This window comes from Pieris brassicae, chromosome 12 (genome assembly GCF_905147105.1).
Source record: "Pieris brassicae chromosome 12, ilPieBrab1.1, whole genome shotgun sequence".
Classification (NCBI taxonomy): Eukaryota; Metazoa; Arthropoda; class Insecta; order Lepidoptera; family Pieridae; genus Pieris; species Pieris brassicae.
Window position 1 is genome coordinate 8,484,419 of NC_059676.1, and position 14,921 is coordinate 8,499,339.

The 14,921-nt window shown below is 30.8% G+C and overlaps 2 protein-coding genes across 3 annotated transcripts in view; both read left to right on the forward strand.

Annotated features, from left to right (window-relative positions):
* Window positions 1-590: 590 nt before the first annotated feature.
* Window positions 591-10,968, forward strand: LOC123717220. Of its 2 annotated transcripts, none has more exons than XM_045673106.1 (10): window positions 591-1,002; window positions 2,617-2,752; window positions 3,199-3,331; window positions 4,027-4,415; window positions 5,517-5,617; window positions 6,364-6,447; window positions 6,884-6,940; window positions 7,264-7,341; window positions 7,761-7,840; window positions 8,499-10,968. In XM_045673106.1, the coding sequence occupies exons 1-10, from the start codon at window positions 792-794 to the stop codon at window positions 8,520-8,522; spliced, it is 1,293 nt and encodes a 430-aa protein (XP_045529062.1). In that variant the 5' UTR covers window positions 591-791; the 3' UTR covers window positions 8,523-10,968. The 2 variants fall into 2 exon arrangements, with proteins under 2 accessions (XP_045529062.1, XP_045529063.1); XM_045673107.1 differs by having other exon boundaries at window positions 591-990.
* Window positions 10,969-13,751: 2,783 nt separating this feature from the next.
* Window positions 13,752-14,921, forward strand: part of LOC123717578 (fatty acyl-CoA reductase wat-like) — a 37,196-nt gene continuing 36,026 nt past the window's right edge. Inside the window, exon 1 of the mRNA XM_045673661.1 lies at window positions 13,752-13,845. The gene's annotated coding sequence lies outside the window, so the exon portion shown is untranslated. The remainder of the gene's footprint in view (window positions 13,846-14,921) is intronic.

Sequence of the window (14,921 nt, forward strand, 5' to 3'; positions counted from 1 at the left end):
CATTATGCAGTAACTTTAAAGAATAAGGGTGAGCACCCCACCAAACTCCCGCTACTGCTCTTAGTACGTTAATACCTTTTTCAAAGTTTTTTATAATGTGTTCAGAGTGGGCAATTCCGTTCAGCCGGTTGTTTAAATAAATACCTAAAAAAATCCTTTATCTGTCAGGTTGATTGCTTGATTTTTTAATAAAATGAGTAGAGTATGTATCTGTATATATATATGTATGTATGTATCTCTTTCTTGTAAACACCACTGCCTGAGATTTGCCCACTGACAGGGACAAGCCATGGTCAGACAACCACTGGCCTTGCTAATACAAAATAGAATTGATACAACAGCTTCAGCAACAATCCAATAATGGTAAAAACTATTAAAAGTTTAACATTTATGTCAATCTATTTTTATTTTATGCATTTAAGTGAAATTAATTTCATTCCTCTGCCCCTTAAGTCAAAATGAAAAATATTTCGTATATATATATATATATATTATATGAGTGAATCTTATTCATAGCATTTATCATCTGTTTTGATTTGAATCTATAGCCTTGTAGTAAATTTAAAAAAAACATCAGCCATTGTGAAAAAGTGAAGGAAAAAAGGTGAACATTTATGTCAAAAATTTCAAGGCTGTTTTGTGATGATTTTAATTAATATAAACGTAAAAAGTATTCTAACAAAACTTATGTTTTGACGTCGGTTTAGGTTTTGTGTTTTGTTATACAGGAGAAATAAAATAGTTGTCTTGCAGTGAAAGGTTCAAAACAAAGAATTATTATTGTTGTTAACATGGGTTATTATTGCACTGTTCCACAATGCACTTCGTTGGCCGGCAAGACGAAGAACGTGAAATTCCACCGATTTCCCCGCGACGATGCAATGGCTATGAAATGGAATGTTATTTTAAAACGAATGAAACCAATTACAAAATATTCAAAAGTGTGCAGTTTACATTTTACACAAGCGGATTATAATGTCACTACTATGGGTAAGAATAAAGGTATTTTGGGGTTTTCCAAAGTATATGCTTTATTTTATTGTATTCTCGGTAAAAGAAATAATGACTCATTCGTGTTGTCGACATTTGAAAACTAATTTGCCCTTTATGCATGTTGACTTTCATAATTCTCCGTTTTTTCGATGTCTATAATTGGAATTCATCATCGTATGATTTAGCTTTTTATATTAAAAAATTCCTCTTCTTGATTCCTTAAATTAAAAATAAATTTAGTTTTTATGAAAACATAATCTTTAATATAAAAATGTCTTGTAGTACTCGAATAAAAACTAAATAGACTTAATAATAAAAATATTGTGATTCTATTAAATTGTCAGTGACTCAAGGTGTAGAATCAAGGTGAACCCAATATTTAACATTATAATAAATTACTAAAAAAAGTTCTAAAAATGTTCATAGCTAAGGGCTATTTCTTATAAACAAATCAGTACAGAGTCAAAATAAATCATTAAATAGTTCAATAGTGTAGAGATAGAGATTTACTTAATGAATTTTTTGTTGTTTAAACATTACACATCATACAAGGCTCTTTAAAAATATGTTAGCAAGATATATATAATTTTCCTGCTACAAGAGCAGAAAATCTAATCAGGGTGTTTCCCTATTACATGAGTCATATATATTGTCATTATCATTAATTCTCTATAAGAATTAATGTTTTGCTAAGGCAAAATATTTGCTTATTATTAATGTATGGTTATATAAAAATTTACAATGATTTAATATGATAAAATAAAAATTAATATTAAATGCAAATAAAGAATTTATTTAGAATAATCTTAAATATCATTAATACTTTTATCTACAATAGGTGAGTTTATTTTAAATAACAACAGATATAATTAAAATATTAAATCTAGTCAACTGTACCAACTAGCTGCTTGTAGTTTAATATATAATAAAAACATATTTTTTCTTTGCTTTACATAAGCAGTTTTTTTTTAATTGTATTCTTTTGACTAGTACTTTTTTAATTAAATTGAAAATTCCCTTGCATTAGCATGCAGTGTGTCATTAAATTTATTTCAAAAGCCAGACCTGTGTTACACTAAAGCTAAATTAATTATTTAAACCCACCTTTAGAGTTGTGACCTATACAGCTGATAAATTATATTATGTATGTTATTATGTAATAAGTTATCTTATCTTGGCTATGTTGTATGTTATTATTTTGGATAAACATTTTGCCAATGATTTTGTATGGAAATAAATACTGTTATAGAAATGTCTTACCAAATTTATATAGACTATTATGATGAAAAATTTGAAATGTTTTTGTAGCTTAAAGAACATAACATCTTTTAATCTATTTTGGGCACAGTATAAAAGTAAACACATATTACTTATATGTACTAATATAATTCACATTATTTACATTTTAAAAAATATCATAAAACAGCTTGTTTGACACATTTTCAACAAAAAATTAGGGATTAAAATTTATTTCTTATATGATTTTTGTACTTTAATTATATTACTTTTATGTGTGTAATATGTGTTATGTACCTAATATTTCTCTGTCAATGTAATACAAATGTACAGTTAACATAATGCAAAGTTAAGAATAATGTCTGTATGAAAATTTTGCTTTTTAAGGTCAATGGAAGACTTTGAGCAAAGACGCAGTACCGACACAGAATTTACCAAAACTAAATCCAGATGGCACAGTTATGGTGATTCGTAAGAGTCGGACGAGTGTTAAATATAAAGGCGATAAGAAGGATGAGAACAGGTAGGTTTGTTTCTGGTTTGTGGTAGTTAGAGCCTGTGTTATATTCTTGTTTTTAGATACATACTAATAAGACATTGAACAGTAAATAGTGAGCTCTAATAGCTTCCTAGTTGTGTGCCAGTTTTTAATTAGTAATTTTTAATAAGAGAATACCTCTGTGTTATATTAAATGGAAGGTGTATTGTCTAACCCAAAACAGTTATTTTTCATGCATTCAAGCCCATGAATACGTGGTTATTATCATCATTTGCATTAAATAATAAAAAATATTATTTAAAGAATGTACACCTCTCAGTATTAAATATCATAACTAAAATAAACAGCTTAAAAACATAAACCCAGTCAAAATGGTTGTGTTATTTTATTTGTAGTTTATTGAGAAATTGAGGTATTTAAATTAATTGTTATGATGAAGTCTCTAATATTTTTCATATACCAATCCACAGCCAATGCCACCAAGAATACTACCCTATTGAAAAAGAGAAGTTGTCAATGGGTAGTCAAACTGTGAAGACAGAAATGATGAGCCCAGATCCAACCACAGAACCACAAAGAGTTATTGCACCACAATCATCAATAGTAAGTATTTTAAGTAACTAAACTTTTTTTAAAATAAATTAGCTTAGAATAAATCATTATTTGGTTGATGCTAAGTATTCGTTCAGTTATTTAGTTTATTTTCTTGATTGCAACTCGTATAAGTCTATTGCTCTAAAGAGGGAATGCAAAGGAGTTTTATTTATTTTTATTTTATTTATTTACACTTCATTACACTACAAAATAAAAATAAAAATTAACATAATTAAATCAAAAGGAGGGCAACTGGCGGGCAATATTTCCACATTTGTGACACTTTTGACTAGACATTTGGCATTTTGACATTATTTATTATTTCTTTTTAATTATTTTGACGTTTTCACGCAGATTGCGCAATTAGGGAGCGTTCAAGTATTATTTAACGAATTTGCCTTTCCCCTTGTGAAACGTTATGATGCGGGGCGGCGGTTGGATAACGCGTTATTGTTAATATTATTTTCCACTTTCCAGTACTTTACACCACATAATGGTAAGTTTTAGGTATAAAGAGTAACTGGGTGTTTTGAAACGTTTTACTAATGAGTACAGAAAACGTTACGTTACGGTGCGTTTTATGGGGGAGGGGTGGGGTCAAGAATCTCCAAATATATATTTTGTATACTTTTAATGTTTGAAGTCTCCTTTCAAATAATCAGTGTCTTGTATCCGATGTCATAATATTGTCTATTGTATTTCAGTTAGCCAGCCGCCTACAAGGGTTAAATTCTCCGGAGAAACCAAAAACCCAAGATGCAATAATGCAAACGGATCCCTTAACAGATGATGAAAGCCCCATCAAATATGAATCACCCAAATATGTGTATCCAGACGACTATTTAAAAAACAAAGAGTATTTACCACAGACAACAGAGGAATATAATAAAGAAGCGGAGAAATATGCGTTGGAGAGAAAGAGCAGTACGTTTGACAGTTTTCAGAAAACTGTCGATTTTTCAAAGGAGAAAAATCAGGAAAGTTTTGGTAAAGATGTCTATCAAAAGATTGATTATGACCTCTATTATCAAGATAGTGCTGAGATGTTGAGGAATCAACAACAAAACATACAGATGTTACAGGAACAACATAGGTACGTTCCTTGTTTGGGTCTAAATTTTAAACATTCTAAACTTAGCATTATGATTTGTTTCAGAATCTTACTCTTATAGTACTATCAAAATAAGCATTTATCTTATAGATAATTTATCTTAGATATATACTTTACGACGACAAAATGACAAATAAAATTATTTTTAGATCGAATATCGAATCTTTTCTAAGAATTTTTTTTTACTAATATGCAATAGCCCTGTTGCTACCGTTAGTGTTATAACGTCTTTGATGTCATTTAATCCAGGATGAGCCATAGGGCTAAATAAAAAATAATATAGACTAAAAAAAATGAGGATTTATTCTACATATAGTCGACGCATTATGAACTGAGGCTTCGGGTCATAAATCATATTTATCTGTCTGTCTCGCTCGCACTTACAGGTGTAATAATGATGTGCGTAGGATATGTAGAGTTGCATATCGATAATGCGATAGATACAATTGATATGCTAAATTATGTTAAGTATTAATAGGAATAATTTTTCGATATCTGTATATAAAAGTTTTTAATTGTAAGATAAATGTCATCATTTAATTGTTTCAAAACCACGTTAGAATAAATGCACTGTGCGTATTGAACCGTAAGTAACACAATATATATTATATTTATAGAACAATAACAACCCTTACTCGAAACTACCAAACAAGAGTCATAGTGTACAAATAGTATTCTATATGATATATTTTATTAATTACTGTTCCTTTCCATAATCTAGTATCTTGTATTAGAAATAGTTTTATAACTTACTGATCCTAACCTTTATCCGATGTAATTTTCGTTTGATGTAAAATTATGTGTGAGTGTGTGTGTGCCGGTAGTAGCCATAACAGGTGCATTGCGTGCACATTCATACTGTCAGGGACATTTATTTCCCGACGACCCAGTATATAATGCGTCGACTTAAGCAGTATATAGTAGTAGTAGTTACCTACGTATTCACATACATATAATAAAATTCATAAATGTAAGAATACTGAGTTTTCATTGTATTTATATAAACGAAAAAGTTTGTATTTGAAAGCGCAATTTATAGTCTCTGGCCAACTAAATGAAGAATAAATAAAAATAAATTTTCAGAATGAATGAAAATCAGAATTTCTTCGACGAGAATCATATAAAGCAAGAAGTTGAGGTCTATGCAGAGGAAGACAAATTCTTTGAAGGCAAGGAGAGAGCTGGTAAGTATTGCACAAACTTCTTTTCAAACACAACTTTAAAGTAAAAAAAAAACCAAATGCCACTTATGCCAAAAAAATTGTTTCCATTTCGACTACTAAAATAGAAATATAGTAATTACAAGGCTAATACTGAAACTATTTTTAATATGCATATTTAATTCGAGTTTTTAAATAAAAAAAAATATCTATTGCATGCTTTTGTACATAATTTAGTACTTGGACGGGACGTATTCCTTCACCGTTCGAGCTAATGTTAAATGCGCATATAGAAAGAAATCACATTGGTGTAAAGGAGGGGATCGAACCTACGACCTCAGGGATGAGAGCCGCACGCCGAAGCCACTAGGCCAACACTACTGTTAAGGCAAAGTAAAACGTGGATTAAAATACCGTGTGTACGATGTTTCCATATAAGAATGGTAACCATGGTAACAAAGACAGCAGACGTTATATAACGTTTGTTTTCTTACAATAATACCTAAAAACATTTTTTTGCATTAAATACTGAAACAAAACTAACTAAACGAAACTAATCAGTAATTTAGATGCAACCTAATCTATGATAAAGATATTTAACATATGGAAGTATCCAGTAATACTGCCTACAGTCTCCATTAAGGGGAGATATTCTTTACTTTACACTATTTAGCACTTGATAGTAACGTACAATAAAACTTTTTTACTATTTCAAACGGGTTTTTTTTCTTCTAACCAAATGCTGAAATAAATGGTCTAATATTTTTTAGAAGACCCATTATACGAGAATCACAGCATTATGCAACAGACAGAAGAGGAAGTCAAACAGGAACCGGAAAATAGTAATAACAATGGTGAGTATTTATGCAGTAATGGCCAGACTGGGTGTTAAATTTAAAAAAATAATAGGAAAATAACAAAAACAATTTTTACATTGACAAGCCTTAGGGAAAGATGGCAACTAACAAAATAATGACAATTAAATTTAGTTATATAAACTAAAGTACAGTACCAGGCCTACCAGGCATCTTGTAAGTCGTATGGTGCTTTAGAAAGAGACACTCGGTTAGCTTCAGCTACCTTCGGCTTTGTAGAGCGTCATCTCTGTCATACGAAACACTAACAATCCGGTCCGGTTGTCGACTGATAAGCAACTAAACGACCGGGTTGACAAGGGTTGACAGAGACGGCGATATACAAAGCCGAAGCTTGCCGAGTATCTCTTTCTAAAGCACGATGCGACTTATAAATGGCCGGGTACTGTAAGATTTTTTAATTTTTAATTTTCAGCTAGCGAAACAGTAATGCAGTCGCAGCAATTTTTCAACACACATGATCAGATACCAGGTATTTGAAAATATGTACATACTATTACTTTTAATAAAATACCCTTTTATCAAATAAAACTAGATCAGGCAAAAGGCGGATCTACTTCAGTTTTAGTTGTAAACTTGATTTTATGAATTATTCCGGTTCCTTTTCCGTATAAGCAAATATTAACCAACCATATAGAAAGAAAAGTGTGGTGCACCGGGTTTCGAACGCAAGATCTTTGGGCTGGCTTATGGCTCAGACAAAACTAATAGATTTTAACTGATTTTAAGGAGAATCTACTTTTTCTCTTCTTTATTATCTTCTGAGAAGCCGCAAAAATTAATTCATATTTCTAGATCCATTGTACATAAGTCGACCAGGCCCTGAGCTGTTGATCGCGAAGCAAAACGCTTTAGCTGCGCACGCACAGTTATGTGAGTAATATTGATACCTTTTAATAAAAAAAAGCTATGGATTTTTTGTTTTATGAATTTTAATAATAAGTCGAAATTCGAATGTAAGATATTTATTGGAGTTAATGTAAATCGAAAAAAATATTTTATTCATTAATCGTGGAGAAAAAACATAACCTTTTCATAAATGTAGTTCCGATTAAATCGGCTTAAACATGGTTTCTTTTATTCTTATGATACGCGACTTTATTTTATTTTATAATTTTCTATGAATCAATATACTGAGAATGTCAAAACTGAAAAAAAAGCAATCGCAAACATTGTTATAATCTTCACTATGTAAATTGAAACCACGAAGTTTGTTTAACCAAAAAGTTTCTATAGTCTATGGTAAATTAGAATGTGTTATGCCGTGTCCAATTATTATTATCAATTTGTAGGGCAAAACACAAAGAAGCGACCATTCTTCTACAGTGACAACAATCAGTGTACTACTACACCACTAATGCATCGGTATGAGGTAAAAAAAACTTATTAGCTAAATGTTACCGCAAATTGCTAATGCGCCGGGCCACTCTCATAATCAGTCATTTCATTAGAACATATAATATTTAAGAATGTTTTAATATAATTTTGATGTTTAATCAAAATATTATATAATAAGGTTCCACATTAGTAATACGCGGATTATAAGCAACTAGTTTCAGAGACAAGTTTTAGTGCGACGTACTCTGTGAAAACCATTTGACAGAAGACATATGGCGCGCTTTTTGATTTTAAGGGTCTGTTTCACAATGTATGGATAAGTTCTACATAAGTTCCAAATAAGCTATTTATTACTTATTGGTAGGATAAACACTATTCTTGCGTTTCACGACTGTCAGCGCTATTCGTCACATAAAGTCCATCATAAGTTATGAATCCGATGAAATGCGAAGTTATTAGGAACTTTTATCTTCCAAATAATGTATGTGTTGCATAGCTATTTGGTACTTTATTCATACACTCTTGAACACCCTAAATCAAATAAAGAAAAAATACTTTAGTAAACATGGTTCGTTTAGCCATTTTTGTTATATTATTCAGCACCGAAACCTAGTATTGAAAGTTACACAGTACCAGCGAAGTGTAGAACTTTTTGTAAAGAAAAAAGTAATTTTAATATTTCTATTTTCCAGGATTTATCGCGAATCCTTCAGTGAAAGTCATTCCTCGTAACCTATCTGACAGATTCGGTTTCATTTCTTTTTTCATTTTCTCCTCAATTTGTACAACATTCCGCCATTTTTATATATATATTTAAAATTATTTGGCTGTATTTTTGTAAACTTGTAACAAATTCGTAAACGTGTATATACAGTAACAACTTTAATTTCCGGGTAATATTTTTGGTATTTTTTATTTAAAGCCGATCTTGTCAGACTTCAATCTCTTAAGTTTTTTTGTGTGATATACATAGATGATAGTTTATTGTAATTTACTGTATGGGGATCAATTTTTATACAAGGACGTAGCTATGTACGTAACATCAGAAATATAAATACATAAATTACGTAAAATCATAGAAAAATGTTAATATCATTTGCAAAAATTAACATTAATTTGCAGATAATTTGTAGTATTTTTTTTTCATCCTCAAAATTTAAATAATATTATTTTGTTGGTCGTTGCTACGTCCTAAATACAATATTTTTATTTAACCACAATATACTAAGACATCTTTATTTTATAGAAAAAGTAATAGTTTGAATTTTGCATTTTCTACTATCGACATTGACAGATGTCAATGTCACTTTTGAAGGCCTAGCGAATCTGTCAAGGGAAGAACCAAAGTAAGTTGTTAGAAAGACCATAAACTACAGAGTCTCCCTAGCAGCTTAGCAATGTGGTGCCATTTTTTAATTACCTAAACCGTAATAAGTCTTGTTTTAATATATGAAATGGAACTTCTTAAAAAACGTTACACGAATTTAGGTTCTTCTAGTTAACAAAAATGGTCTGAGAGCCGAAATATAGAATCAAAAATATACCGGAATTCGATTTTACACATTATTCTCTAAAGGTAATATTCGTGAGACGAATTGCAACATTTTCATACACACTTTAAAAATAATAAAATTGTGATATAAAGAGGAAACAATGAGTTTTTGAAAAGTTTCATTTCTATTACGTGTACAGTGTTGCACGGGCAATTTTTATAAATAGTTACCAGTTAGATTCTTATTGCATTTTATATGCTGGCATCATTTTTGACATAGCATTTTTTCGACAGTTGGCAATATTTATAGCTTTTTTTACAAATAATGCTTTATCATAAATGATGCGACTTTTGGAAGAGTACACCTGGGCGGTGATATATCGAATTTAAGAATAATGTATAATTTTAGATTAAGTATTGTCACAAGAAAGAACTAAATTTTTTAAATCTTGCCAAAGTTTTAGGCCACATGTAAATATGAAAAATTAATATATTTAAGTTATTTTTTTTTTTGGCGTATTTGCAGTTGATATTTTATATTTTTTTGGTGCTGTTATTTTATATATTTTATAATCAAGTACAATTGAACGCACATCTCTTGCTTGGTTTCTGTTTTTAATTTTTTTTTTATTTATTTAGAAAGTTCTGTCAATAACAAATGCGATGCGGGCATAATATATTTTTGAATTTTTTGAGGATAAAAATCAATAGTAGTAATACGGCGTTGAAAGAGATTCTTTTAAATCAACTTCATCAAATTATTCTTGGCTTGTGTATTAATCGTCAAAAATATAGTTTTTAAATTATTGATTACATAGATAATTTAGAATGCAGGAAAGATAAAATATATTTTCAGTATGACAAATCGATGTTTTTAAATCCACAGGCCAAAGCTAACGAATTTTACTCTATGGATAGAAGTTTGCAACAAATTTGATTATTTGCTTGCGTCGTGTGGGAACGAAATTTTATTATGTTATAATTTATTATTTGGTAGCTTGTGGAGTAAAATTCTGTTCATATATACTCTGGATTTACTGATTGTATTTATTGTAATGGATAGTTTGCAAATTATCTGTGAATATTTGTAAAGATAAAGTTACCAGCTGTCATTTTTTAAAGAAACATGGTGACCTTCATATTTCCAACTTACGATTTTTGAAATAATCTATAATTCAAGTTTATATATTATATATACTTTATACACATTCTTAAATAAATATTTAGTTTTTTTTATTCAAAAGACTATTTTTAGGCGCGAACTGAAAATTCAGTGTCACTTATTTGACACTTATCTTTAGTACAGTTTTCCATAGTTTTGTCAATTGTCAATACTCCGACTCTGGTAGTAGTAGAGGAGTTTCTGTTTTCTATGAATAGTATTGGAAATGATCTATTGCCATTAAATAGTATTAGCCAACGAAATCTACTCATCGATTTTACGTTATGTTAAAGGTACTGTAAACAGACTTAGTTGGACAGACAGAGTTTTTATACCCGGACAAAAATACGTAGAAATATTTAATTTTAAGTTGGTTATATGAAGAGTACAATATATATATCAAAGAACGTTATTTTATGAACGTGTAGTTTAAGATAGTTAAGATGTTACGCGCTAGAATTTTTTGTTTACATATTTTTTACGTCAGTGGCCATTTGAAATAAATAATTTGAAAATGTTTTTGTTTTATTTATTTTTATGCCAGTATTGGGGGATTAAACAGTTTAAAACATTGGGGCCCAAAGTATTGTAGTCGTCTGATCATAATATTAATTGAACTTTAATGGTAATAGAAATATGCGGTAAGAACTTTGGTATCTCTTATATTACTTACGACAATTTAAACAATCGTATAATATCGAGGGAATTGATTAATATAAATTGTGAGTATAGTCAAGTCAAGTCAATATTCCAGTGCATGGTGCCACTCATATTCTGCACCACTAAATATTCTAAAAAATACACAAGAATAATAAAACAAGTAGTATTTTATAGCCAGCAATATATTTTTCTATATAGAATTTGTTTTTTTTTATCACATCTTTATTTTTTTTATGTAAACGGAGAAAAGCAGGCAGGAGGCTCACCTGATGGTATGTGATACTGCCGCCAGTGGACACTCACATCGCAAGTGCTTTGCCGGCCTTTTAAGAAAATGGAACGCTCTTATTGTAAGACCCTAAGTCGAATTGGTTGAAATATAATACTTCAGAGGGCAGCTGCTTCCACATAGGGGTGGTGCGCGGAAAAAAATTGCCTTAAATAACGTTGACGTCAGTTCTGGAACGACGGAGTCGAGGTGATACGAATGGTATTTTTGCAATTTCAAAGTGTTACGTCATGTGTCGTCGTAGCATTTAAAGGTACGTACATAATAATATTTACATATATTGCGGATATACTGAGATTTACTTAAACCGTACAGTGTCACCACGTAGCTAAGTGTAAAAATAAACTTATACTCAAGTACTCGTTTGACGTATTTGTATGCTAGATCCTACATGCAAAATTAAATTTTTTATGCATAAATTGGTTATACACTAGACGGTAAGGGCGAATTTGACACTTGACGCTCCTTGGCAAAATTGAGTTTTTTTTATATTGTTACAAAAAGCTTTTGTTGGTGGATATGTACAGACTATACAACCATCCAAAATGGTCATTCCTAGGGTTTTATGAAAAAATAAACTTTTACTGTGTGACATTCTTTTTTTATTGTTAGGAAATAAAAGAGACCCCCGCGCCGAGGCAACTTTTAAAAGTGACCCGGAAGAGTGGAACTGGACCCCTATCCACTAAATCCCAACAGCCCCATCTGCTCGCTATGCACGGTAACAGTTTCCCTTAACCCGTGTCGAAAGTAATGTTAAATTGCCAACCACTTGCAACTTCCATCCCCGGTCTAGGATTTACTGTTATATACATGCCAAACCTCACAGTCTATTTTCTTAGGTAGCATACTCACTGCCTACCTTAGAAAATCGGCCTTGCCCTCCATGTATGGTTTAAGCATATCGATATACCCTTACCTAGCGGACACGTAATAAGATCGCTAGACTATGAGGCCCTAACTGTGACTAACCTACCCTGAGCTGCTGCTTAAATTGCATTTGGTTTAGTAGATAAAATTAAATGTATCTATACTAATATTATAAAGTAAATAAATAAAGTTTGAGTGGTTTCGAGTCGTGCAACAGATCTTGATATTTTATATGTAATGTTATTTGTGGGCTATATAATAACGCGGAAAATGAAGACGTTTCTGCAAATTTAATCGAAGATAGTATGGACGAACGAAACATTTCTTACAAATGGTAGAATAACGATGAGACATATATTGAGTTTTAGACAAAACTAGCAGAGCTTGATAAAGCTTTTAAAGTCTGCAACAGCATATGTCTTATTTTTATATTATATTAAAACAAGTCTTCCATCGCGTCTATGTTGTTCGCGATAAACCAATGTCTAGGATATTTCATCAGGAAAGTTTAGGTATATAAGTTTTCAAGGTTTACTGCTTACAGTTACCATACAAAGCCGAGGGCGAGGTGTTTAATAAACGCGAATATATAACATTTACATAACTCGACGTTACGAGTGAGTTTCAAGAATCGTCAACGATCAAGTTTATGATTACAATTATTTAGGCATGTATGTTTTAGTAATAGGGCACTCCTAACCAGACCATTACTGATGATGGATGATGTCCATGTTGCACCATTGGAAGTTTATTTCCAGCTTCATCTATCATTCTGTTTATTGTACTTCTCTTCAATTTGAATATCACATTTTTTTGTATGATCTTAGACCAAGATCTTCATTTAAAAAAAAATTACTGTTTTCCTACTGACACCATCTGCAAAGCCATCAACTTCTGTTTTCGGACAGGATTTCTTGCTATCTGCGCCTTGGTAGCTATGATTACTGCTGGTGTTCTTGCTGAGTGTGGCCCGCCAGTTATTTTCTTGTCCTCAACACTGGAGACTTAATTGCAGCTATCAATACTATGGTACACAAACCTAAGCCGTATATTAAAATTTTTGAGCAACTTGAAAATGATACTCGGCGAGTGTCCACAGCGGTGCAACGTAATAAGAGCTTTCATTCAAGGTCCAGTCCATCGTGAAAAATTACTGAAAGTGATTGTTTTTTGTTTTAAAACAATAGACAATCATTCATAGAATCCAATAACTTTTTTATAAATTCATGTTCGAAATTTAACATTTAAAATTTACTAATGACAGAACTTTGGGTTCGTCAGAAGTCGTGAGAATCGTGGTACAATTCAATGATTATACTACAACAGCCAGTCATAAGTAAAAGTATTTTTGTTTAATAGGTTTATAGACGACATTTTACGATAATGTTATAATAAGAAACAACACGCGTTAAGGACCGTTATTAGTATTCCGTTACGTATTGCTTTGAATTGATTGAACTTTGGTGTCGAATTATTTTAAAATTCAAATGAAACTGTAATCAAGGATCGATCCAGTATTAATTGTCATTTGTATTGTGAGAGACGTGGCTTTCAGTGAGAAAACAGGTAAGTATTTCTATATATATTTCAATATTAAACAAACTCTTTCCGAACTTGTAAATGTGCAGCATCCGCATGCGATGAGGAGCATGATATATTTATTTTATTTTTATTTATTTATTACCACTTCGTTGTATTACAATATAAAAGTTTAACATGAAAGAATAGCAAGTGTCGGCCTTATCGCTTTCGAGCGATATCTTCCAGACAACCTATGAGGAAAAAATGTATTAAATTAGATAAGGTGGGCAAGAAGTGCAAAAACAGATATTACATATAGTTATTAAAACAAAACAGGAACAAAAAACTAAAAAAAGGATACACGAAAAATAAAAAGTGCACATAAATCACGATAATTTAAGATCAGTCTCACGTCAGTTAGTAAGTAGAACGAAAGTTAGGGATACGATGTGGACAGGTAATGTTTGTTCAGAAGAAATTTAAAGTAAGATAGAGAAAGAGCTAATCGAATAGGGACGGGAAGTGAATTCCACAGCCTAACTGCAAAGACCGAGATATAATCGTTGTTTAAATTTTTTGTAAAATACCTTTATTTGAAAGAATGACAAAGTTTATTGCCAGTTTTAAGAACTGGAAGTAAATGTTCATAAGTGTACCTACATTAACGTATATGAATAAATCATATTTTAATTTGATATCAGCATAATATAATTCTATTGATTTGGATGTATTCAATAGTCATTAAAAATACTTATATCTTTAAAATAATAAAAATCTTATGTAAGTATAACTGCTGAACTATTTGCGTTTTACTATCACTGTAGACAGCAATTTTAACTCCGCGTAAATTAAGTTAATTTAAAACGATAAAAAGCTATTACAACTTCGACTTTGATGACTTCCTTCATTGCTTTAACTTGTATTGAATGTTTTTATTACGCGATGCCTAAATTGCCTCGGCTGTTATAAGAACTTGAAGTATACAAAAGGAATATTGAAGTATTGCGACCGGCGCTTTAGTATTTGAATATTTAACAGGTAATGTATAAAAAAGTATTTATTGGAGAAGTGTTTCGCTATCCGCATTGTTAGCGAATATTTTTTTTTGAAATAGTAAACTA

Excerpts from the sequence above, each read along its gene's own strand:
- LOC123717220 (XM_045673106.1), top strand. The coding sequence starts at position 792 with ATGGGTTATTATTGCACTGTTCCACAATGCACTTCGTTGGCCGGCAAG. Across the intron at positions 3,332-4,026 it reads TTGCACCACAATCATCAATA|TTAGCCAGCCGCCTACAAGG; the intron begins GTAAGTATTTTA and ends ATTGTATTTCAG. Across the intron at positions 6,448-6,883 it reads GGAAAATAGTAATAACAATG|CTAGCGAAACAGTAATGCAG; the intron begins GTGAGTATTTAT and ends TTTAATTTTCAG.